The sequence below is a fragment of the Pristiophorus japonicus genome, chromosome 10 (genome assembly GCF_044704955.1).
Source record: "Pristiophorus japonicus isolate sPriJap1 chromosome 10, sPriJap1.hap1, whole genome shotgun sequence".
Lineage (NCBI taxonomy): Eukaryota > Metazoa > Chordata > Chondrichthyes > Pristiophoridae > Pristiophorus > Pristiophorus japonicus.
Genome location: NC_091986.1, coordinates 199,030,413 through 199,056,230, shown reverse-complemented (window position 1 = coordinate 199,056,230; position 25,818 = coordinate 199,030,413). Strand labels below are relative to the sequence as shown.

General features: G+C 41.6%; 1 protein-coding gene across 1 annotated transcript in view; it reads left to right on the top strand.

Annotated features, from left to right (window-relative positions):
* Positions 1–25,818, top strand: part of cyfip1 (cytoplasmic FMR1 interacting protein 1) — a 232,925-nt gene that overhangs the window by 68,877 nt on the left and 138,230 nt on the right. The window contains exons 7-13 of the mRNA XM_070892474.1: positions 1,630–1,811; positions 3,954–4,050; positions 6,628–6,756; positions 8,999–9,103; positions 15,482–15,573; positions 16,868–16,985; positions 24,606–24,728. Coding sequence (XP_070748575.1) covers positions 1,630–1,811; positions 3,954–4,050; positions 6,628–6,756; positions 8,999–9,103; positions 15,482–15,573; positions 16,868–16,985; positions 24,606–24,728 — 846 coding nt within the window. The remainder of the gene's footprint in view (positions 1–1,629; positions 1,812–3,953; positions 4,051–6,627; positions 6,757–8,998; positions 9,104–15,481; positions 15,574–16,867; positions 16,986–24,605; positions 24,729–25,818) is intronic.

The following is a 25,818-nucleotide window of genomic DNA, read 5'->3' as shown; positions in this document are numbered from 1 at the left end:
GCCTCAAGGAGCAAAGTGTCCTGGTAACTCTTCCCCCTCCCTGATGCATCGCAATGTCTGCAGTTCGTACTCCAGTTCAACAACGCTGAGCCGAAGTTCCTCAAGTGGCAGACACTTACTGCCGATGTGGTTGCTTGGGATCGTGATGCTCTCCACCAGCCCCCACATGCCGCAGTTACGGCACACCACCTGCCCTGCATCTCTAACCTCTTATTTATTAATGAATTAGTTAAATCTTTGATTCAATCGATATTTTAGTTTTGTTTAATTATTTTTTGTTTTAAGTTATTAATATAAGTATTAGCAAGTTGCAGTTTCTCAGCTTTAATATAACCCCCTTCCCTAACTTAGAAAGCAAAGAAAAGCTGTAATACTCACCAACCAATCACCTACCTGCTCTCCTGTGATGTCGCTGTTTGATTTTCTCTGCTCCTGCTCTTTTTATGCCGCTGCCTCTCTGTTCCTTTGTGCTCTACTTCCGGCTGTATGCAACACTACCCGATGTTTTATGACGACCCAGTCGTTGGAACTGATTGTCGAACAGAGATGAGACACCTCTATGCCTTTTCACACCTTACTGTTACTTCCTATCATTGCTTTCCCTGAGCCATAGCTTTATTGTAAACAACCTTTGATGCATGCTCTCAAAGCAGCATATTGCCTTTTCTATTTCAGCAATTCCCAGCCCTTAGACTACCCTCTGTTGTGATTAAAAGCTTATTTTCAATCTTCATTCTTTAAACTCAATATTTCTCCAACTAGCTTATTTATTTATATGTGTCTATTTTCATAGTACAATGTCCATGTTGCTGAAATTCATCTTTCTCTAATGTTATCAGCATCATTCAGGGGAAAGGACAGGCTTTTCGAGAACACAATGCAAAGCAATTTTGTCTATTATTGTTTCGTCTTTGTTAGAAGCAAAAGTAATGTGAGAACATACCAATATTCTTACACCCTCTTCCTCTCCACCTGCAACTCCACTTTGAAAGCCATCTCAAATCTTTGATGAAGCTTTTGGTCACTTCTGCTAAGCCTCCCACGCAGCTCATTGCCTACTTCTTTCCTCTTCAGTGAATTGCTATGGGTTTTTTCCACATTTAAAGATGCGATTATAAATGCGTTGTCCTTCTCTGCCTCCTCATCGTTCTCATCAGAAAATTTAAAGCTTCTTCATGAAGCCAAATCAATAGAATATCTCATTCTGCTCACTTTGTCGATTGCTGTTTTGCAGTGACTGGACATGGCCAGTGAGTCCACCATCATTCTCTGAGCTTCTTGCAGCCTCCCCACTAGCTAGTTTAATGCCATTTATTAAGTATGCCACACATTTTATTTCTTCTAATACCTGAGACCTTGTATTAGATTTCATCATATTGCACTGTTCTTCCACTTGCAAATATTGTCCTTTGTTAGTTTGGCTGCTTCAACAGAAACTTGCTGCCTTTCTCTTTTGACACCGTCTCCCAGCCCACCTCCCTCCGCTCAGCAGGTTTGGTATCATCTGTAAATCTAACCGACAGTATTAAATTTAGTTTTGCTTTGTTTTTTGCAAGTGCTGGAGATGCATTTAAAGTATGTACATAAACTTGATTTACGCCCATAACTTCATTTGGTTGTATTCAACAGCGCAATGCAATTGACCGGTTTTGTAATGAGATGAAGAGACTCTGTCATACGGAGAGGAGGAGAGACTTTGTTTCAGAAGCATACCTTCTCACACTGGGCAAATTCATTAACATGTTTGCAGTATTGGATGAGTTGAAGAACATGAAATGCAGTGTGAAAAATGACCACTCTGCATACAAACGGTGAGTCTTCATTTTGTAATATTTTTCTTCTAAAAGCAAAAGTATGTGGATACATAGGGCTCAAGTTTCGGACCCCGCTAGAACAGCGTACATCAAGAGAGGCCTACCTAATTTGTGGACCAGAAATTGCACCGAATACTTACCTCGCGATTCTTGGATATATGTTGGGCCGTTTTCAGCTTGGCGCGGCGCAGCAGGAGCTGTTTGGGGCGGAGCTACAGCCCTGCGCCAAAAAGAGTGTCGGCAGTTGCACGTGTGCGCAGTAGCTCCTGGCCCTCCCAGCGCGTCTTGTCTCTGGGCGATGACCCTATCCCTGGCCGAAGGGACATCGCCCCTATCCCGGGCCAAGTAGCCTGACTGCCCCTACCTCTTTCGCGGCGGGCCCGACCGGCATCTCCTGGGGCGGGCCCCGCCTGAAGTCCTCGTCGGCGGCAGGGCCCACCCGAGCAGCTCTTCAGCAGGCTGTTGGAGGGCTCCCGCTCTGCAGTAGGTGAGTAGAAACTTTAAAATTTTTATTTATTGATTTTTTTAATTATTTAAAAAAAATTAAATTTTTAAAATTTTTTTTGATTGGTTGATTTATTGATTTATTTATCATTTATTATTGATGATGGCTCTTTATTGGTAAAAGTGAAGTGTTAAATGCTTGTAAAATCCCCAAACTTCCCTCTAACTGCCACCCCCCGCCCCCCCCCCCCCCGCCCTATCTCTCACTCCCTGCGCCTAATTCCTAAAATGTAGGCAAGGTTTTTCTGAGCATACAAAAATCTACACTTGCTCCATTCTAAGTTAGTTTGGAGTAAGTTTTCGCTGCCTAAACTTGCAAAACAGGCGTAAGTGGCTGGTAGCGCCCCCTTTTGGAAGAAAACCTGTTCTAAATAGAAACTATTCTAACTAACTGGAATTGGAGCAAACTAAATGCAGAGAATTGCAATTTCTAAGATACTCCATATTAAACTAGTAAAAAAATAGGAGAAACTCGAGCCGAGACTTGAGTCCCTAGAGTCTGGAATTTGTATAAATTATTTTATCGGTTTTAGAAACAATACTTTGAGGAATGCCTTGTCAAATTTAATTGAACAATTGTATTTGATACATCTGGTAGAAGTGTGAGAAGAGAATGAATTGTGCAACTTTATCAGGTGTAGGGAGCAATTTCCTGAAAATAGAAATTATATTTTTTCCACTTTCTATCGTTACTTTACTCAAGTAAGAAGACTTGAAGGTTTTCTGGCAATGAGCAGCATTGGTGTACTCGGTTGATGAATATTAATCCATGCACTTATTTTGCAGTGGGGTTTCAACTTCAGTAGAGGCACCTATCGAGGTGCTTTCCCTGATGGGGGTGTTGGGGGAGGGGGGTGGGGGGGGAAATGCTGGGGCATGTTCAGCAGTGCCACATGTGTAATTCCTAACTAGTTCTCTGCTCTAGAAGGGAAAGGCAACATTTAAATTGGAAGAAAAAATGGATTCTATTGTAAACGTTAGACGTTTGATGGACATTATTAAATTTAGTTTAAAAAGTCAAATTTACATAACTAATCTGTTCCTTTTACCTGCAGAATGATTTAGGGGACAATATAGGTTTGCGTAGTCTCTGATAAATTCAGAAGTACCTACAATATCTGATATTTAGTTGGACAGAAATCAAATTAACTGTTAAGTGATTTTATGCATTGTTGACAAAATGCGTCTTTTGTCTGTGCACTAAGATACTGTACTCTACTGTAATTGTGACTAAAGGTTGGTCAGATTGTGGGGATCCTGCTTCATGTTGGTGTGCTTTCCAGTATTACTGCCACCCTTGAAACTAAAGAGAGGAGGGAGAATTGAAAATGCTCATTATGCTGTTAGCCCCATTTTGCTAACAATCCAGACAGTACAATTCATTGTTGCAATAAACTTAAGTTTCATCAGAGGGCAGTACTAACTCTTCATTTTGAATTCTGTTAAATCTCTAATTGCATATTAATAATGACTGCTTCATAATGGTGGGGTAATTCCAGTTTCTTGTAGAAAGGGATAGCTACATGTGAAGAAATTTGAAATAATCTGCACGTGCTCTAATTTTGTCGTTATTTTGATCATGTACAATAATGTGGTAATCCTTGAATCAATCACTGCGTTTAAACTTTGTTTCAGAGCTGCTCAGTTTCTTCGTAAAATGTCAGATCCACAATCTATACAAGAATCACAAAATCTGTCCATGTTTCTTGCAAATCACAACAAAATTACTCAGGTAAATGTGTTGTATACAGTTGATTTTGATGATGTAGCTTTTATTGGGCCTCTTGAGAGGGACCCATTGTTAAGTTGTTCCTCCTCATCTGTACCAGTGTACCCATTAAATGCACAAGCTATTTGGAACTTAGTTTGCTTGCAAATTTGCCTTCACGTACTTAATGCAAAATATTATCATTGTGTTATTCTGTTATTTCTGACTTCGTTTTTTTGTGTAAAGTTTAAAGCCTATATAAAATAGTGCCGTATGGAACAGCAGCTTCGACCAGATCAACGGGGTGGAAGAAGTATTTTTGTTTGTGAGCTGATGGAGGTGGCAAGAATAGAGTGGAGGGAGAAATCAAGTCTTACAAATAAGCAAAATGAAGTTCCAGGGATGAGGGAATACAGTTACATGTTAGTCTAGAGAAGCTGGGGTGTTTCTTCTTCGAGCAGAGAAGGCTTAGGGGAGATTTGATAGAGGTGTTTAAAATCATGAAGGATTTAGATAGCGTAAATAAAGAGAAACTGTTTCCAGTGGCTGAAGGGTCGATAACGAGAGGGTACAGATTTAAGGTGATTGGTAAAAGAACCAGAGGCAAAAATATTTTACTCGGTGGTTAGGATTTAGAATGCACTGCCTGATAGTGTGGTGGATACAGATTCAATAATAGCCTTCAAAAGGGAATAAGATAAATACTTGAAGGACAAAAGTTTATAGGGATATGGGGAAAGAGTGGGGGAGTGGCACTAACTGGATTGCTCTTCGAAAGAGCTGGTGCAGACACGGGTTGAATGGCCTCCTTCAGTGCTGTATTATTCTATGATTCTGTAAGTAAATTTTTTAAAAGAACTTGAAAATTGACATAAAATTTACAGTAGAAACTGAAGGAAGAAATAACATTTGTGTTGATACAGTTTTTCCATATGCCGAATTACATTTGGAGTGTAGTGGCTGTTCTGTAGGCAAATATGGCAGAAGTTCTGCAGCTGCAAAATCCCACAACCAGAATTGAGAAGAATCATCAGTTTATTGGTTTCTTGTGGTATTTGTTGGGGGGAGTGTTGGCCAGAACACGCTGCTCTCTTTACCACTTGATATTTAACATTCACCTGAACAGATAAATGTACCTTTTAATTTAAAGTTCTTTCAGAATTATCTGTAGAGCAGCATTCACTCTGTACCCCACTCGAGTGTCTCTTTTGTTAATGCAATCATGTGCTGTTGTGGGGCTCAAACCCACAACCTTCTGATCCAGATTACTACTCACTAAGCTATATTGTCACAAAAAGAAGATAAAGGATAAAAATAAACATGGAGTAAAAAAAACAAAGGGGAGAAAAAGTGGAAGAAATAATTATTTGTATAAAACAAAGCTTTATTATTACAGGTATTAGAGAATAAATACTTGTGTACAAATGACTCAGTGCTAACGTTTTCACTTCTGAGTTAGAAAGTGTGGATTCAAAATCCATTCCAGGACTTGAGCACATAGACCTAGATTGACATTTCAGTACAGTTCTGAAGGAGTGCCACATTTTCAGGGGTGCGTCTTTCAGATAAGACATCAAACCATTTCCCAGTCTGCCTGTTCGGTGAATGTAAAAGATCTTCGTATTTTTTCGAAGAGTCGTAGTTCAACATTCATTCCTCAGCCAGCAGATTAACTGGTCTTTCAACTCGTTGCTGTTTGTGGGACCTTGCTTTGTGCAAATTGGCTGCCACATTAGCTTACAATAGTGGTGATGACATCACAAAGGCTGTAAGCGCTTTGGGACGTCTTTTGCTTAGACCAGCTTATGGTGCTTGATTTATTGGTGTTTGAGGAGTTGTAAATGGGACAAGAGTTTCATATTTGTATAGCTGGCCAAAACACCAGATAATGGTGCAATACTTTATGGTTTAGTGGCAAAATAGCCTGTTTCACTTTCCCTGGCACGTGATATTTTCTAAGGTTCTACTTGGTGGAAATGAGTTCTGCCTATTAGAATTGTAGGGGACTATGTGAATGCTACTTAATTTTTGGGGAAGAAATTACATTTTTTGACACACTATTTTCTAACGTTGAAATCATCTTGAGTTGCTTCTCTGGCTCGGTCGGTATATGCATTCTGTGGCGTCCTCCCAACCAGGAAGATCTCGGGTTCAGTCTTTGCTGAGTTAGCTGTTCTCAACCAGGGTACTAAAGAGAGCTGCAATTGGCTTCACAGCTCCCAGACCAAGAAGGGAAAACATCAAGTACAAGTCCTGCTGATGAATGTTATCTGGCGATCCGTCTTTGAAAGTGCTCATGTAAATGTCTGGTGATCGGTTCGGGCTTGGCTCTATTGCCTCCTTCCTTTTCACCCCCAAGGTGGAGCAACTTGCTGATGCTTCATGTCTCCGCGCACACAGGAAGAATACCGACTTGCGTTGGGTGCCAACGAGCTGTAGATGCATCCCAGCAAAAGTCACTACCTTCAGGAGAGGAGGCAAGAAATTAGCAGTGGAGGGAGGGCAGCGAATAATTATCAGTAGATTTGTGCTATCTGAACTGCAAACTCTCGTAATGTGTAGCAAATACATTTCTTAAACATGTACTGTTCTCTTTTCCAGTCGCTGCAGCAGCAACTTGAAGTCATTCCAGGCTATGAGGAGCTTCTTGCTGACATTGTAAATATTTGTGTTGATTATTATGAGAACAGAATGTATCTTACTCCTGGTGAGAAACACATGCTGCTCAAGGTACATATTTTTTCCCTAAAATAAATTTTTGAACAGTTTGGATGTACAAAATATACCCAACTGGAATTAAATCTGTGCAACACTTGGGTTATAATGACTTGTGCTAAATTGTACTGTAACTGAGTAGATGTATAATAATTTACATTGTTTTCTTAAACAATAGTTGAGTTTAATGCTGGGTGTCTAGCACTAGAAATATAACAGTATGTTAGAATAACTTGAAAATGGCATTTGGGACTATTCTCTATTACAGTAAGGAAGTAAAAATATATTAAATTTGTGCAATGAAAAGACACTCTTTTTTTTTTTTCCCCCCCTGAGGGAGCTGCATCAGGAAATAGGATATAATAGACATCACCAAGCTGAACATGCTAAACTTTTAGTTACTGTGTGCAGGGTAGAGATTGCTGGATCTCTGGTTCCCCAATGTCTGAAAAAGTGGGAGGGAGGTCTGACCCCTGACTTTGGTGAATCTACGTACAACTTTATTTGCAGCATGTCAATCTTTTGTGATGTTGCATATGGGGAGTCAAGGCCATGTGCAGTATTCAGATTAAGCAAGGTTAGAGGGGAGAGAGCTGGCGGGAGTTGATTGGAGGAGAGAAGAGGGATCGGGGGTGATTTGGGCGGAGAAAATTCAGGTTTAGGTTGATGCCAGGCACTGACTTTCTACTGGGATTAGACGGATAGCATCTTTCCAGGCCCTAGTTTCTGGCTTGGGATGGGGGGAAGACGGGCTCCCAGGTCACAAATTCTGCCTCTGTTGGGACATGAGAAGCCTGTTTCTTTTTTTCCCCTTTTATTTGTTTGGAGAGGAGTGGGGTTCGTGCTCACAGCTGCTGAATATCTGGTCAGTGACGGGTGTGGTAGTTTGCTGTTCTCCCAGAAGGACATTTTCTGGGGAGAGAGTGGTGTTTGCTATTCTCTCTGGTGCAAAGTTCTGCACTGGCATGGGGGTGTGGTTGGTAGGCGGTGGCAGCAGAGAAAGCAGCACATCATTGACCTGCCAAGACATGTGACACAAGCAATCACTTCCTGGCACACTCCAATTAGGACTTTTGAACCTATGTTGGAGCGGAGGGGTGCGGGGGGGGGGTTGGTGTGGAGGGCGGCTGTGTCAAAGAAAGTTCAGGTTCCGTTTGGGGACCACTTTTTGCTTAGTTGGGCGTAGGTATGGCAATGTTTTCTACAGTCTTAGGTCCTTACTACATGCTCTGTGGGAAGCAGGAAGTGGAGAGAAATGCCTCCTGTGGTTTAAATTTTCCTAATCGGTTGCAGGAAGATGCTCTTCGATTTGGCGGATTAGGAGTTGATTAGGTGGGAACTATGGGGGTATTTTCTCCAGATATTGAACTTCTGGTTCATGTGGGTGAGGGAGTTGCTGTGTTTAATTGGAAATTAAAGTCTATGCTTCCTGTGCAAAGAGGTTAAAATAACAGTTCCTTTACTATTGCTGGATTTTCCTAAAAGAACTGATTGCAAAATCACTTTCATGGTAGTGCAGTCTCATACCCTCTGTCTCTACATTGGTATTGGATGCCAAGTTTCACTGCCAATAGAGAGTACCAGTGAAGGACATTGCACCAAACAATACCAGAGTGCCACCTACAGGCATAATCGGTACTGCAGGTGAATGATAACACTTTTAAAATGGGTTTTCCCATTGATAATGTCTGACATGAGTTTTCAATGCATTCTGAGATGGAATGCTGCAGTGTTAATATATAATAGATTGATGATTCTTGGTTAGAACCATTTATGCTCTTGTGTTTGTTGTATAGTTGCCACATATTTCACATCTGCTCTGCTGAGTTGGCAGATGCTGCCGCCAGGTCTCGCGAATCTTCCAATATTGTGTGGCGTAAGGCACATCAGGTGGCTGTCCGTTATTTGTTCTCGTGTCTGTGCAGGATTAACACTAACTTGAACGCCGATTAACCTGTTCATTTTCCAAAACCTTTTTAATAATCTATGGCTACAGCTTTTCCCTCCCATGCTGTCAGAACTGACTGGGGAGCAGAGTTTTGCTTTTGCATATGATTGCATATGTAGAACTCCCTGGCAAAGCTCAATGAAAAGACTGGATTATGAGAAGTCTGTATTATAACTTTGAGTTGCCAAGTCTACATCAAATATAATATAATAGAAGCTTTAATTTTTTGGTTTTGAAAATGTTTTTTTTCAATGGAGTTGTATTTTATGTTATATGGAAGGTTAAAAATAACATGGGAACTTCTTTTAGGTGATGGGCTTTGGACTGTACCTCATGGATGGAACCGTAAGCAATATATACAAGTTAGATGCCAAGAAGCGAATAAATTTGAACAAGATTGACAAGTTTTTTAAGGTGTGTACACTGTTTTCACTTGAACTAATAAGGGCAACAACAGTGTTTTTGCCTTAGTAGGACCACAGTTACATATGTGTTTTTCTCGGTGTACTGTCAATTATTTTTTGTGGTTCTGTAATTATATTTAAGTAGTCATAAGTTTTGAATTTTTTTCTTTCATAAGTAAAAATGTACATGTTAAAAGGGTAGACTTTTCGTACCTTTAAAAGCTAGAAGTTGTTGAGAATGTCAAAATATTTTACATTGAACAAAAGCTGAAAACTTTGACTTGCATTTGTATCAACTGTACACTGCCTACTTGCATCTTGTTCAAAATGGATTCCATGCTGCACTGAAATGTAGGAAGCTGTTGGTGAGATGATCTTAGATTTATGGTGTGTTGAATGAAGCCAGGTATAAAATGCAGAAGTTGCGATGTGCAATAAAAACCAGCAAAGAACGACTCAAAAAATGATAGAGAGGGAAGATAGATTATGAAAGTAAACCAGCACGAAATGTAAAAATAGATTGTAAGAGTTTCTACAGGTACATAAAAAGGAAGAGAGTGGCTAAAGTAAATGTTGGTCCACTGGAGGATGAAACTGGGAAATTAATAAAGGAGAGCAGGGAAATGGCAGAGACGTTGAACAAATATTTTGTATCGGTCTTCACGTAGAAGACACTAAAAACATCCCAATAGTGGATGAGAGCGCAGCTGAACAGGACCCCAAGAAAGAATGCAAAAGGCAGGAGGCAGCAGAGCAGAGTAGCACTGGGGTAAGTGTAAACCACAAGGTGATAGGAAGGGACAATATGTATGAATATAAAGGGGCTGCAGGAGGGGTCAAAACTGAAAATCATGGTTTAAAAAATAGTATTAAAACACACTACCTAAACGCACGGAGCATTCGAAATAAAGTAAATGAGTTGACGGCACAAATCATTACAAATGGGTATGATTTGGTGGCCGTTACAGAAACGTGGTTGCAGGGTGGCCAAGACTGGGAATTAAACATACAGGGGTATCTGACAATTCGGAAGGATAGACAAGAAGGGAAAGGAGGTGGGGTAGCTCTGTTAATAAAGAATGATATCAGGGCAGTTGTGAGAGATGATATTGGCTCTAATGAACAAAATGTTGAATCATTGTGGGTGGAGATTAGAGATAGTAAGGGGAAAAAGTCACTGGTGGGCGTAGTTGAAAGGCCCCCAGATAATATCTTCACGGTGGGGCGGACAATAATCAAGGGAATAATAGAGGCATGTGAAAAAGGGACGGCAGTAATCATGGGGGATTTTAACCTACATAACGATTGGTCAAATCAAATTGCACGGGGTAGCCTGGAGGAGGAATTCATAGAATGCATATGGGATTGTTTCTTAGAACAGTATGTTACAGAACCTACAAGGGAGCAAGCTATCTTAGATCTGGTCCTGTGTAATGAGACAGGCATAATAAACGATCTCCTCGTAAAAGATCCTCTCTGAATGAGTGATCACAGTATGGTTGAATTTGTAATACAGATTGAGGGTGAGGAAGTAGTGTCTCAAACGAGCATACTATGGTTAAACAAAGGGGACTACAGTGGGATGAGGGCAGAGTTAGCTAACGTAGACTGGGAACATAGACTAAACGGTGGCAGAATTGAGGAACAGTGGAGGACTTTGAAGGAGCTCTTTCATAGTGCTCAACAAAAATATATTCCAGTGAAAAAGAAGGGCGGTAAGAGAAGGGATAACCAGCCGTGGATAACCAAGGAAATAAAGGAGAGTATCAAATTAAAAACCAATGCGTATAAGGTGGCCAAGGTTAGTGGGAAAATAGAAGAGTGGGAAAATTTTAAATGACAGCAAACAATAACTAAGAAAGCAATAAAGAAAGGAAAGATAGATTACGAAAGTAAACTTGCGCAAAACATAAAAACAGTTAGTAAAAGCTTTTACCGATATATAAAACGGAAGAGAGTGACTAAAATAAATGTTGGTCCCTTAGAAGATGAGAAGGGGGATTTAATAAAGGGAAATGTGAAAATGGCTGAGACCTTAAACAATTATTTTGTTTCGGTCTTCACAGTGGAAGACACAAAAACCATGCCAAAAATTGCTGGTCACGGGAATGTGGGAAGGGAGGACCTTGAGACAATCACTGTCACTAGGGAGGTAGTGCTGGACAGGCTAATGGGACTCAAGGTAGACAAGTCCCCTGGTCCTGATGAAATACATCCCAGGGCATTAAAAGAGATGGCAGAAGTTATAGCAGATGCATTTGTTATAATCTACCAAAATTCTCTGGACTCTGGGAGGTACCAGCGGATTGGAAAACAGCTAATGTAATGCCTCTGTTTAAAAAAAGGGGGCAGACAAAAGGCAGGTAACTATAGGCCGGTTAGCTTAACATCTGTAGTGGGGAAAATGCTTGAAGCTATCATTAAGGAAGAAATAGCGGGACATCTAGATAGGAATAGTGCAATCAAGCAGACGCAACATGGACTCACGAAGGGGAAATCATGTTTAACTAATTTACTGGAATTCTTTGAGGACATAACGAGCATGGTGGATAGAGGTGTACCGATGGAAGTGGTGTATTTAGATTTCCAAAAGGCATTCGATAAGGTGGCACACAAAAGGTTACTGCAGAAGCTAAAGATACGCGGAGTCAGTGGAAATGTATTAGCATGGATAGAGAATTGGCTGGCTAACAGAAAGCAGAGAGTCGGGATAAATGGGTCCTTTTCGGGTTGGAAATTGGTGGTTAGTGGTGTGCCACAGGGATCGGTGCTGGGACCACAACTGTTTACAATGTACATAGATGACCTGGAAGAGGGGACAGAGTGTAGTGTAACAAAATTTGCAGATGACACCAAGATTAGTGGGAAAGCGGGTTGTGTAGAGGACACAGGCTGCAAAGAGATTTGGATAGGTTAAGCGAATGGGCTAAGGTTTGGCAGATCGAATACAATGTCAGAAAATGTGAGGTCATCCACCCTGGGGGGGGGGGGGGGCGGGGAAACAGTAAAAGGGAATATTATTTGAATGGGGAGAAATTACAACATGCTGTGGTGCAGAGGGACCTGGGGGTCCTTGTGCATGAATCCCAAAAAGTTAGTTTGCAGGTGCAGCAGGTAATCAGGAAGGCGAATGGAATGTTGGCCTTCATTGCAAGAGGGATGGAGTACAAAAGCATGGAGGTCCTACTGCAATTGTACAGGGTATTGGTGAGGCCGTACCTGGAGTACTGCGTGCAGTTTTGGTCACCTTACTTAAGGAAGAATATACTAGCCTTGGAGGGGGTACAGAGATGACTCACTAGGCTGATTCCGGAGATGAGGGGGTTACCTTATGATGATAGATTGAGTAGACTGGGTCTTTACTCGTTGGAGTTCAGAAGGATGAGGGGTGATCTTATAGAAACATTTAAAATAATGAAAGGGATAGACAAGATAGAGGCAGAGAGGTTGTTTCCACTGGTCGGGGAGACTAGAACTACGGGGGAGCCAATTTAAAACCGAGTTGAGAAGGAATTTCTTCTCCCAGAGGGTTGTGAATCTGTGGAAGCAGTTGAGGCTAGCTCATTGAATGTATTCAAATCACAGATAGATAGATTTTTAACCAATAAGGGAATTAAGGGTTACGGGGAGCGGTCGGGTAAGTGGAGCTGAGTCCACGGCCAGATCAGCCATGATCTTTTTGAATGGTGGAGCAGGCTCGAGGGGCTAGATGGCCTATTCCTGTTCCTAATTCTTATGTTCTTATAATCAAGGGGCTTTAGGGAGGGAGGAACTTAATACTATCGCTGAAGAAGTAGTACTCGTAAAATAATGGGACTAGTGAGACAAGTCCCCTAAACCTGATGGTTTATATCCTGTATACTAAAAGAACTGGCTGCGGAGATAGTGGATGCATTGGTTGTAATCCACCAAAATTCCCTGGATTCTGGGGCGGTCCCAGCAGATTGGAAAACCGCAAATGTAACGCGCCTATTCAAAAAAGGAGGCAGACAAAAAGCGGGAAACTATAGAGCAGTTAGCCTAACATCTGTCGTTGGGAAAATGCTGGAGTCCATTATTAAGGAAGCAATAGCGGGCATTTGGAAAAGCATGATGCAATCAAGCAGAGTCAGCATGGTTTTATGAAAGGGAAATCATGTTTGACAAATTTGCTGGCGTTCTTTGAGGATGTAACGAGCAGGGTGGATAAGGAGGAACCAATGGATGTGGTGTACAGGTTGAGCGCCCAAAATCCGGAGTTCTGGACTCCAGGACGATCCGTGGCAGGGTCGTCTGGAATCCGTAAAATTTTCCGGAATCCAGACCGGTCGACCTTGCCGACTTCGGGGCCTCGCCGCTGTGCGACCTTGGGCCTCGCCTCCCCGCCCTTGCCTTGGGGCCTCCTAACCAGCCCGCCCGAATACCACCTTGGCGGGGCCCCGCCCGCCCGAACACCACCTTGGCGGGGCCCGCTGGCCTGCTTCCGACATCCTCGGCGTGGCCCGTCCGATTATCTCCTTGGCGGGGCCAGACGTCCGGACAGTTTTTCAGTGGGGATCCCCCCCCCCTGGCTTTTTGCCGTTCTGAAATCTGGAAATACCCAAACCTGGGCTCGGGTATTTCTGGATTCGGGCTTCAGAAAGACGTTCCAAAGTCCAGAAAAATGCAAAATCTGGAATGACCTCGGTCCCGAGGGTTCCGGATTTGGGACGCTGCACCTGTATTTAGATTTCCAGAAGGCATTCAATAAGGTGCTACATAAGAGGTTACTGCACAAGATAAAAGCTCACTGGGTTGGGGTAATATATTAGCATGGATAGAGGATTGGCTAACTACCAGAAAACAGAGAGTTGGGATAAATGGGTCATTTTCCAGTTGGCAAACAGTGACTAGTGGTGTACCGCAGGGATCAGTGCTGGGTCTTCAACTGTTTACAATCTATATTAATGACTTGGATGATGGGACCGAGTGTAACGTAGCCAAGTTTGCTGATAGAAAGATGTGTGGGGAAAGCAAATTGTGAGGAGGACACAAATAATCTGCAAAGCGATATAGACAGGCTAAGTGAGTGGACAAAAATTTGGCAGATGGAGTATAATGTGGGAAAATGTGAGGTTATCCACTTTGGCAGAAATAATAAAAAAGCAAATTATAATTTAAATGAGAAAAATTGCAAAGTGCTGCAGTATAGAGGGACCTGGGGGTGCTTGTGCATGAAATACACAGTTAGTATGCAGGTACAGCAAGTAATCAGGAAGGCAAATGAAATGTTGGCCTTTATTGCAAGGGGGATAGAGTATAAAAGCAGAGAAGCCCTGCTACAACTGTACAGGGTATTGGTGAGGCCACACCTGGAGTACTGTGTACAGTTTTGGTCTCCGTATTTAAGGAAGGATATACTTGCATTGGAGGCTGTTCAGAGAAGGTTCACTAGGTTGATTCCGGAGGTAAGGGGGTTGACTTATGAAGATAGATTTAGTAGGTTGGACCTATGCACCTTGGAGTTCAGAAGAATGAGAGGTGATCTTATTGAAACATATAAGATAATGAGGGGGCTCGACAAGCTGAATGCAGAGGATATTTCCACTCATAGGGGAATTAAAACTAGGGGACATAGTCTCAGAATAAGGGGCCGCCCATTTAAAACTGTGATGAGGAGAAATTTCTTGAGATTGTAAATCTATGGAATTCTCTGCCCCAGAGAGCTGTGGAGGATGGGTCATTGAATATATTTAAGGCGGAGATAGACAGATTATTTAGTGATAGGGGAGTAAAGGGTTATGGGGAGCAGGCAAGGAAGTGGAGCTGAGTCCATGATCAGATCAGCCATGTTCTTATTGAATGGCGGAGCAGGCTCGGGCCAAATGGCCTACTCCTGCTCCTATTTCTTATTATTCTTTATTGGACCCTTTGGTTTTGGCTCGGTTAGCTTAGGTGAAGCACTATGGAATGCTTCTATTGATCCTGATACCTTTGGGCTAAGGAAGGGGAAAAGGTCCGTCAGGATTCTGGCATCTATTCACTGTGCCATGAGCACTGCTGGAAAGTGTAGCTGTTTGCAAGTCAGGTTCAGGTCAGGACCTGGATTGGTCAAAGTGTCTTCCACAGTTGAATAGCCAATTGATATTGTCTCAGCTCGCACATAAGCAATGGCCAATTGGTCTTGGTATTAGAGGGCTGTATCCAGAATTCCTTATAAAGTGAGTGATGCAGAGCAAGAAAAATTTATATAATCACCAAAATTTCCAGGTGTTAATTTTTTTTCCATTTTGTGACACGTAAGAGTGACCACAGTAATGAAAACCACTGACTTTTAACTGAAATGAAATACTTTAGTTGCATTATGTGCATTACTTGAGGGTATGCATGAAAGATGTCCTTTAAACATTTTATTTTGATCATGGTGCAGCAATTGCAGGTGGTGCCATTATTTGGTGACATGCAGATCGAGTTGGCCAGATACATCAAGACAAGTGCTCATTATGAGGAAAACAAATCAAGGTAGGTGTTCTGAACCATTTAGCTTGTAGAGACGTAAAGATAACAGTATTTCACTCATTGCACACTGATGTGGAAAGAAATGTGCAAGGGACAAAAATAGTGACCTTTCGAAGCTATGGCTTTCTGTACAGCTCATGACCACGCCATGTGGTGCATTTATCCACAAAGCCATTGGGGAGCTTGTTTGGGTGATTTTAGCCCATTCCTTTCAGACATATTTAGGCAGTCACAATCCAGTTGCTAGTGGATTTTGGCCCTACAGCACAAGACTATCCCTAATTCAGCAGCAATTAGCAGTTTCGCTCAAAAAGGGCATAGGATGACTGGGGTGGAAATTGGGAAAAAAACATTGCATTGTTTAAGTATGTGGCACTCTTCTGAGGTTCAGGCTGAGATGTATTGTGGCAGAGTGGAGAGAACTTTATTCTGCATCTGGATGTGATATACTTGCCCTGGGAGTTCTTGATGCTGACACTGGGTGTGTTCCATTCCCCAATGCTAACATCCTTCAACTCGCTGAACAGAAAAAAAATCTTGCTAACTCAAATCTCATCGGCATTAATTTTTAACATAATGCAAACGAGTGATGGGGGTAGTCAGATGTGTAACATCCACAGGATGCAATACATCATGTGCTGAGGGCAGGAGTCCTGGACTGAATAGCAGAAGTGTGAGACTTGATGACTATCCCACATTTTGGCTTGTCTACCTTCAGGAATGGGGCAGTATTTAAGCAGACCTCTCCTTCAAGAAATTGAATTGAATTGGATTAGATAGGTTTGATTGCACATAGTTTATGGAAATAGTGGGTTTGATAGATTGAATAGCCTTTTATTTTGCATAATTTGTTCTTCAATGACTTTTGCTGCTGGGCCTTCATTTGAACAAGGATATTAAATCAAATTTGTATTTAATTTCAAATTGGAACACGCGCATGCATAATTTTGTAATAGATAAATATCCATTATGCAACAATGTTCTCGGTAATAGTGCTGAAGATGTAAAATTATTTTGTGTGGAGCTTTTTTGATACACTCCACTGCACTTTCAGGAAGGACTTGCAATTTTAACAAAATGAAAACCTATCCACTGAGATGAATTTTGCAAGCTAGAAGTAAAGGGAGACTGAACATATTTGAGAAGTAAAGTAAGGAGGTGCTTTCAAATGGGTTACAAGGGAAGTTGGACCATCCCATTCAAGATAGTATAAATGTTATCTTAATCTTAATGAACCTTTGCTTGTAATTTTAATGCTTTTGTTTCCTGCTCAATTGTGTCTCTGTTCTTGGTTAAGGTGGGCTTCCACATCTTCCAGCAGCAGTCCCCAGTACAACATTGTTGAACAAATGATTCAGATCCGAGAGGACCACATGCGTTTTATCTCTGAGCTGGCCCGCTATAGCAACAGTGAGGTATGTGAAATCCAATTCTTAATTGAAAGAAGGGTTTAGAACATAACACAAGAAATAGGAGCAGGATTACACCATTCGGCTCCTCGAGCCTGCTTCGCCATCCAATAAGATCATGGCTGATCTTCTATCTTAACTCCACTTTCCTGCACTATCCCCATATCCCTTGATTCCCTTCATAGCCAGAAATCTATCGATCTCTGTCTTGAATATACTCAAAGACTGAGCCTGCACAGCCCACTGGGGCAGAGAATTCCAAAGATTTACCAGTCTCTGATTGAAGAGCTTTCTTCTCATCTCAGTCCTAAATGGCCAACCCCTTATTCTGAGACTTGTGACCCCTGGTTCTAGACTCCCCAGCCAGGGGAAACTTCCTCCCTGCATCTACCCTGTCAAGCCCTGTAAGAATTTTGTATGTTTCAATGAGATCACCTCTCATTTTTCTAAACTCTAGGGAATATAGGCCTAGTCTACTCAATCTCTCTTCATAGGACAATCCCCCCATCCCAGGAATCAGTCTGGTGAACCTTCATTGTGCACTCTTCTTCCTTAGGTAAGGAGACTAAAACTGTACACAATACTCCAGGTGTGGCCTCACCAAGCTCCTATATAATTGCAGTGAGGTATTTACTCTTATACTAAAATCCTCTTGTAATAAAGGCCAACATACCATTTGCTTTCCGAATTGCTTGCTGTACCTACATGTTAACTTTGTGATTTGTGTACAAGGATACCCAGGTTCCACTGAACACCAACATTTCTCAATCATCATTTAAAAAAATACTCTGTTTTACTATCTTTCCTACCAAAGTGGATAACTTCACATTTCTGCAGATTATATTCAATTTACCATGTTTTTGCCCACTCACTTAGCCTGTCTATATCCTCTTGAATCCTCTTTGCATTTTCCACACAACTTACATTCCTACCTAGCTTTGTATCAGCAAACTTGAATGTATTACATTTGGTCCCCTCATCCAAATCATTGATCTAAATTGTGAATAGCTGGTCCTTGCGGTACCCCACTAATTACAACCTGTCAACCCAAAAATTACCCATTTATTCCTACTCTCTGTTTTCTGTCCGTTAACCAATCCTCAATCCATGCTAATATATTTCCCCCATTCCCATGAGCCCTAATTTTGTTCAATAACCTCTTGTGTGGCACCTTATCGAATGCCTTCTGAAAATCTAAATGCACCACATCCACTGGTTCCCCTTTATCTATTCTGCTAGTTAAAACCTCAAAAAACTTCTGTTTGTTTTGATGCAAGCAAGTTTTTCCTGGAAAACCCGGGGTTTTGGGGGGGTAATCATGTGCAATAATAATGTACAAATGGGAAATAAAGGGGAACATGAAGCCACATTTATTATGAGCGCAGCATTTGTGAGCAGTACGATCATATTTGTTATGAGCCATTGTGTTCCTATCCTCTCCCCAAGATGATGGAGGGAGAGAGAGGCGATACAGAAAAGATCCCTCTACGTCTGGTGTGGGTATTGTGTTGGTGGTGAACCTGTGAGCAGAATTCATCACAGATAAAGGGATGGCAAGCTCGTAGAAGTAAACAATTTGAATTAAAGGAGGTAGAAAGTCGAGAGCACAGAATTTCAAGCTGGGGTCTGAGAGGATTGTTGGAGTCGGTGAAGTCAGCAGATTTCTATCTGGCTTAGGCATGCTGTGTGGTGTAAGAACAATCATGAGGATTCTATGTTCCATACTTTTCTGCATGCTTTACCTTACTGGTATGTTACTTCTGTTGCCATGTATATTAAATAAAAATGTGTTCTGGAAGTTAGGATGGTCACCTCTGGGAGAGTGTGACTGTATTTTTAGCTAGTCCCTGGTACTGTGCCAATATTTGTAATGAGCCTCCAGACAGAACAAAAATAAAATATTTGTTCTGGGGAGTACCTTCTCCTCCGTTTGCCACTCGTATTCCATGAGATGTTAAACCGAGGACTGTCTGCCCTCTCAGGTAGTCCCATGGCACTATATCGAAGAAGAGCAGGGGAGTTATTCTAGTGTCCTGGCCAATATTTATCCCTCAATCAACATAATGAAAACAGATTATCTGGTCATTATCACATTGCTGTCTGTGGGAGCTTGCTGTGTGCAAGTTGGCTGCCGCGTTTCCCACATTCCAACAGTGGCTACACTTCATTGGCTATAAAGGGCTTTCAGATGTCCTGTGGTCGTGAAAGGCGCTATATAAATGCAAGATGTAGAAGCATACATCCAGTTACCTATATTTCATCTCCCTATGTTCTGCCTATTTAAAGACATCATTTAAAATCTTTAGCAGATCGCTGGTTGCTTCTTCTGACTTGACTTCTTTTCTCCTTTTCCTTTCCTTCCTTCCCCCAGTTTGTTATCGGAATCATCTATGAACTTTGTTTTGAGTTTTTAAGTCTTAAAGTCGTTGATGTATATTAGGAATGCCAGGCATCCCAGCACCAAGTACTGAGGTACTTCACCCCAACCACTTTGATATCATTCCCCCCCAACAAGCACCAACTGTATCCTTTCTTTCAGCCAGTTCCACGTTTCATCTTGAATTCTTGCTGCTTTATCCTTATGCAGCAGGTTTTCTTGAGGATCCTTTTCGAGAGCTTTCTGGAAGTCCCAAAACAGCTGGTCATAATACTTACCGCAATCCAGTTTTTTTTTTAAAAAAGGTTCGAGGTTGGTTTGGCAGGATATTTGTTTCTGAAGCCATAATGGCTGCTATTCACAAGGTTATGTCATACAGAGAATCCTAGAAATAAAAAAGAAAATGCGGAAAATACTCAGCAGGTCAGGCAGCATTTGTGGAGAGAGAAACAAGAGTTTAACGTTTCAGGTAGATGACCTTTTGTCAGACCTTTGCTTTTGTATTAGATAATCCCAGAGTTTGTTTTGATAACTGACTTCATTACTTTTGTTGCTAATGCAATGTTTAATTGGGTCTGCAGTTTCCTGGATTTGGATTGCTACTTTTTATGAATATGGGTACATTGCTGTTTCTAATCCAGTAGGATTTCACCAGCATTCAGTCACTCTCTCAATGCTTGCCACCATTTTGCAGATAGCCACCTTGCCTCTCCTGGTGTCCTGGGCCAAATACCCATTTATCTTCTTGAATTTTTTTCCCTTTTTGAGCCTTTAGGTATCTCGAACCTCCATAAATAAAGAAAAATTGGGGCAATTTTTGTATTAGCAAAAGAACATATGAACATAAGAAATAGGAGCAGGAGTAGGCCATACGGCCCCTCGAGTCTGCTCCGCCATTCAATAAGATCATGGCTGATTTGACCATGGACTCAGCTCCACTTCCCCGCCCGCCCCCCCCCCCCCCCCCCCCCCCCCCCACAACCCCTTATCTGCTTATCGTTTAAGAAACTGTCTATTTCTGTCTTAAATTTATTCAATGTCCCAGCTTCCACAGCTGTGAGGCAGCGAATTCCACAGATTTACAACCCTCAGAAAAGAAATTTCTCCTCATCTCTGTTTTAAATGGGCAGCCCCTTATTCTAAGATCATGCCCTCCAGTTCTAGCCTCCCTCTTCAGAGGAAACATCCTATCTGCATCCACCTTGGCAAGCCCCCTCATAATCTCATACATTTCGATAAGATCACCTCTCATTCTTCTGAATTCCAATGAGTAGAGGACCAACCTACTCAACCTTTCCTCATAAGTCAACCCCCTCAACCCCTGTTCATCCTAGTGAACCTTCTCTGAACTGTCTCCAAAGCAAGTATATCCTTTAGTAAATATGGAAACCAAAACTGCACGCAGTATTCCAGATGTGCCTCACCAATACCCTGTATAGAAACATAGAAAATAGGTGCAGGAGTATGCCATTCGGCCCTTCAAGCCTGCACCGCCATTCAATAAGATCATGGCTGATCATTCACCTCAGTACCCCTTTCCTGCTTTCTCTCCATACCCCTTGATCCCTTTAGCCATAAGGACCCAATTAACTCCCTCTTGAATATATCTAACAAACTGGCATCAACAACTCTCTGTGGTAGAGAATTCCACAGGTTCACAACTCTCTGAATGAAGAAGTTTCTCCTTATCTCGATCCTAAATGGCTTACCCCTTATCCTTAAATGTGACCCCTGGCTCTGGACTTCCCCAACATCGGGAACATTCTTCCTGCATCTAACCTGTCCAGTCCCGTTAGAATTTTATATGTTTCTATGAGATCCCCTCTCATTCTTCTAAACTCCAGTGAATATAGGCCCAGTCAATCCAGTCTCTCCTCATATGTCAGTCCTGCCATCCCGGGAATCAGTCTGGTGAACCTTTGCTGCACTCCCTCAATAGCAAGCACGTCCTTCCTCAGATTAGGAGACCAAAACTGAACACAATATTCCAGGTGAGGCCTCCCCAAGGCCCTGTACAACTGCAGTAAGACTTCCCTGCTCCTATACTCAAATCCCCTAGCTATGAAGGCCAACATACCATTTGCCAAGTTCACCGCCTACTGTACCTGCATTCCAACTTTCAATGAGTGATTTACCATGACACCCAGGTCTCATTGCACCCCCCCTTTTCCTAATCTGCCGCCATTCAGATAATATTCTGCCTTCACGTTTTTGCCACCAAAGTGGATAATCTCACATTTATCCACATTATACTACATCTGCCATGCATTTGCCCACTCACCTAACCTGTCCAAGTCACCCTGCAGCCTCTTAGCATCCTCCTCACAGCTCACACTGCCACTCAGCTTCGTGTCATCTGCAAACTTGGAGATATTACACTCAATTCCTTCATCTAAATCATTGATGTATATTGTAAAGAGCTGGGGTCCCAGCACTGAGCCCTGCGGCACCCCACTAGTCACTGCCTGCCATTCTGAAAAGGACCCGTTTATCCCGACTCTCTGCTTCCTGTCTGCCAACCAGTTCTCTATCCGTGTCAATACATTACCCCCAATAGCATGTCCTTTAATTTTGCACAACAATCTCTTGAGTGGGACCTTGTCAAAAGCTTTTTGAAAGTCCAGATTCACCACATCCATTGGTTCTCCCTTGTCCACTCTACTAGTTACATCCTCAAAAAATTCTAGAAGATTTGTCGAGCATGATTTCCCTTTCATAAATCCATGCTGACTTGGACCGATCCTGTCACTGCTTTCCAAATGCACTGTATTTCATCTTTAATTATTGATTCCAACATTTTTCCCCACTACCGATGTCAGGCTAACCGGTCTATAATTCCCTGTTTTTGCTCTCCTTTTTTAAAAAGTGGTATTACATTAGCTACCCTCCAGTCCATAGGAACTGATCCAGAGTCGATAGACTGTTGGAAAATGATCACCAATGCATCCACTATTTCTAGGGCCACTTCCTTAAGTGCTCTGGGATGCAGACTATCAGGCCCTTGAGATTTATCGGCCTTCAATCCCATCAATGTCCCTAACACAATTTCCTGACTAATAAGGATTTCCTTCAGTTCTTCCTTCTCACTAGATCCTCTGTCCCCTAGTATTTCCGGAAGGTTATTCGTGTCTTCCTTCGTGAAGACAGAACCAAAGTATTTGTCAATTGATCTGCTATTTCTCTGTTCCCCATTATAAATTCACCTGATTCTGACTGCAAGGGACCTATGTTTGTCTTCACTAATCTCTTTTTCTTCACGTATCTATAGAAGCTTTTGCAGTCAGTTTTTATGTGCCCAGCAAGCTTCCTCTCGTACTCTATTTTCCCCCTCCTAATTAAACACTTTGTCCTTCTCTGCTGGATTCTAAATTTTTCCCAGTCCTCAGGCTTGCTTCTTTTTCTGGCCAATTTATATGCCTCTTCCTTGGATTTAACACTATTCCTAATTTCCCTTATTAGCCACGGTTGAGCCGCCTTCCCCGTTTTATTTTTACTCCAGACAGGGATGTACAATTGTTGAAGTTCATCCATGTGATCTTTAAATGTCTGCCATTGCCTATCCACCGTCAACCCTTTAAGTATCATTTGCCAGTCTATTCTAGCCAATTCATAACATTTAAATTACCTTTCCTTAAGTTCAGGACCCTAGTCTCTGAATTAACTGTGTCACTCTCCACCTTAATAAAGAATTCTACCATATTATGGTCACTCTTTCCCAAAGGGGCCTCGCACAACAAGATTGCTAATTAGTCCTTTCTCATTACACATCACCCAGTCTGGGATGGCCAGTCCTCTAGTTGGTTCCTCGACATATTGGTCTAGAAAACCATCCCTAATACACTCTAGGAAATTCTCCTCCACCGTATTGCTACCAGTTTGGTTAGCCCAATCTATATGTGGATTAAAGTCGTAGCAAGACTCTATAACTGTAGCAGTAGTTCCCTGCTTTTATACTCCATTCCATTGGCTTTCTTGATCAGTTGCTGTACCTGCATACTATCCTTTTGTGTTCCGCTGTACTGCGCCACTTTGCAATCTTTCTCCATTTAAATAATAATTTGCTCTTAGATTTTTTTCTGCCAAAGTGCATGACTTCACACTTTCCGACATTATACTCCATCTGCCAAATTTTTGCCCACTCACTTAACCTGCCTATGTCCTTTTGCAGATTTTTTGTGTCCTCCTCACTCATTGCTTTTCCTCCCATCTTTGTATCGGCAGCAAACTTGGCTAAGTTACATTCAGTCACTCTTTCAAGTCGTTAATATAGATTGTAAATAGTTGAGGTCCCAGCACTGATCCCTGCACACCCCACTAGTTACTGGTTGCCAACCAGAGAATGAACCATTTATCCCAACTCTGTTTTCTGTTAGGTAGGCCAATCCTCTATCCATGCTAATATATTACCTCCAACCCCATGAACTTTTATCTTGTGCAGTAACCTTTTATGTGGCACCTTGTTAAATGCCTTCTGGAAGTCTAAATACATCACATCCACTGGTTCCCCTTTATCCATCCTGTTCGTTACATCCTCAAAGAACTCCATCAAATTTGTCAAACATGATTTCCCCATCATAAATCCATGCTGACTCTGCCTGACCGAATTTTGCTTTTCCAAATGTCCTGCTACTGCTTCTTTAATAATGGTCTCCAACATTTTCCCAACCACAGATTGCCTCTACCCATTGCAGCTATTAATCATTTAATTAGTTATAATTACATCCCATTAATTGAAGTTCATTGTTTACTACGCAAGTGCATGTTGACACCACAAATATTATTGTATTACATGTTAGTTATGAATTGTTGTGTAAGTTATACCAGCACAATGCCCATCAATGCTGAAGAAAGCACTTTGGGTAGGAGGAGGAGAAGAAAATTCTTATCTAGTAATGATAAATTCTGACTAATATAATCTTCAGAATGTGAAAAAAAGCACTGCTAGATGCAACTTGATAACATTTTCTATGTTGTTCTCTGTTACACAGACAAATCTGCTTTAACAATTAAGCTAGACACCCCCCATCAGAAAAACCTGAGGGTTGCATTTGAAAATGTTTTTTCTGGTAAATAATTGCATTTCATAAGAGCAGAATGAGTTTCTAGTTGAATTGGGACTGTGTGTGAATGCAGTGTTGCATTTGATTTTTTGCACCTTTCTATATGATGTATGCTGTCAGGTTGAGTGTTCTTAGCTTTCTGAATCAATTATTTCAAATATGCCCTTTTCATTTAATTGCCTGTTGCAGGTAGTAACAGGGTCAGGCCGACAAGAAGCTCAAAAAACTGATGCTGAATACCAGAAGCTGTCTGAACTGGCTTTACAGGGAATGCAATTGCTGTCCCAGTGGAGTGCTCATGTTATGGAAGTGGTAAGATACCTAAAGAAGAAGAAATGATTGCTGGTTAAAGTTGAATCACAACCTTTTTTTTTAAAAAAAAAAGCAGCATCCTACTGATGCTCGAGAGTCCTGTGTGCCACTTTCTCTTTCCACCTCACCTCTGCATGATCTTTATAAAATCTGCCCTAATCCAGTCTGTGTTCAAGTTTTGTACTGACTATTTCCCTTTCTAGTAGGATCTTAAACATTATCATATTGTGGTTTGTATTCCTAACATTCAGCTCATCTACTTTTGTTACTTGTAACCAGATCTAGCCATGCCTTTGCTCACGTGGACCAACTAACATACTGCTTGAGGAAGAAGTCCTGCAATCGTTTTAGGAATTCTATTCACTTTAATCCATTTTGCCATCTTAGAAAATATCTGTTGCAACACAAAATGTTTCTTTCAATGTCTGTAGCAAAAGATTTTGTCAATACCGCCTTTAATACCATCCTAGTTTAAGGAGGAGCAGATTGCCACTGGACGATCAATCTGTCTAAATTTCCTTTCTTCTATCTCTCAAAATCAATAAAGCTTTTGAAAGGTTGAGATGATACATCCATAGATTTATTAAGTATACAGTACATGCAGTCGCACTTAAACTTACTTACAACCAGACATGAAGATTGGAGACTCAAACACATTACAGTTCTGAGCTCAATATTTCCGGCTGATAAAAACCCATACAAATTCAAGTGCTCATTACAACCTGTACGTTTTGTACATTTCTCTCACCTTGACAACGTGACAATTGGTATCTTTCTGCAGTGCATGATTATACTAAAAGTTTTTTTTAAAAAACAACCCGATATAAGGAGAATCTAATTGAACCTATACTTTTTCAATAACTTCAGTTAATGAGCTGGTTTCCTTAATACCAATCACTTTTTCCATTGGGCTAACCAGGTCAGCATAATTCCCTTACTTTGTTATCTTATCAATAATTTTCTCCTCTGTGCGTATAATTGCTATTCCGCTCCCCGACCCGGCACCCGCTCCCCGACCCGGCACCCGCTCCCCGACAAGACACCCGCTCCCCGACCCGGCACCCGCTCCCCGACCCGACACCCGCTCCCC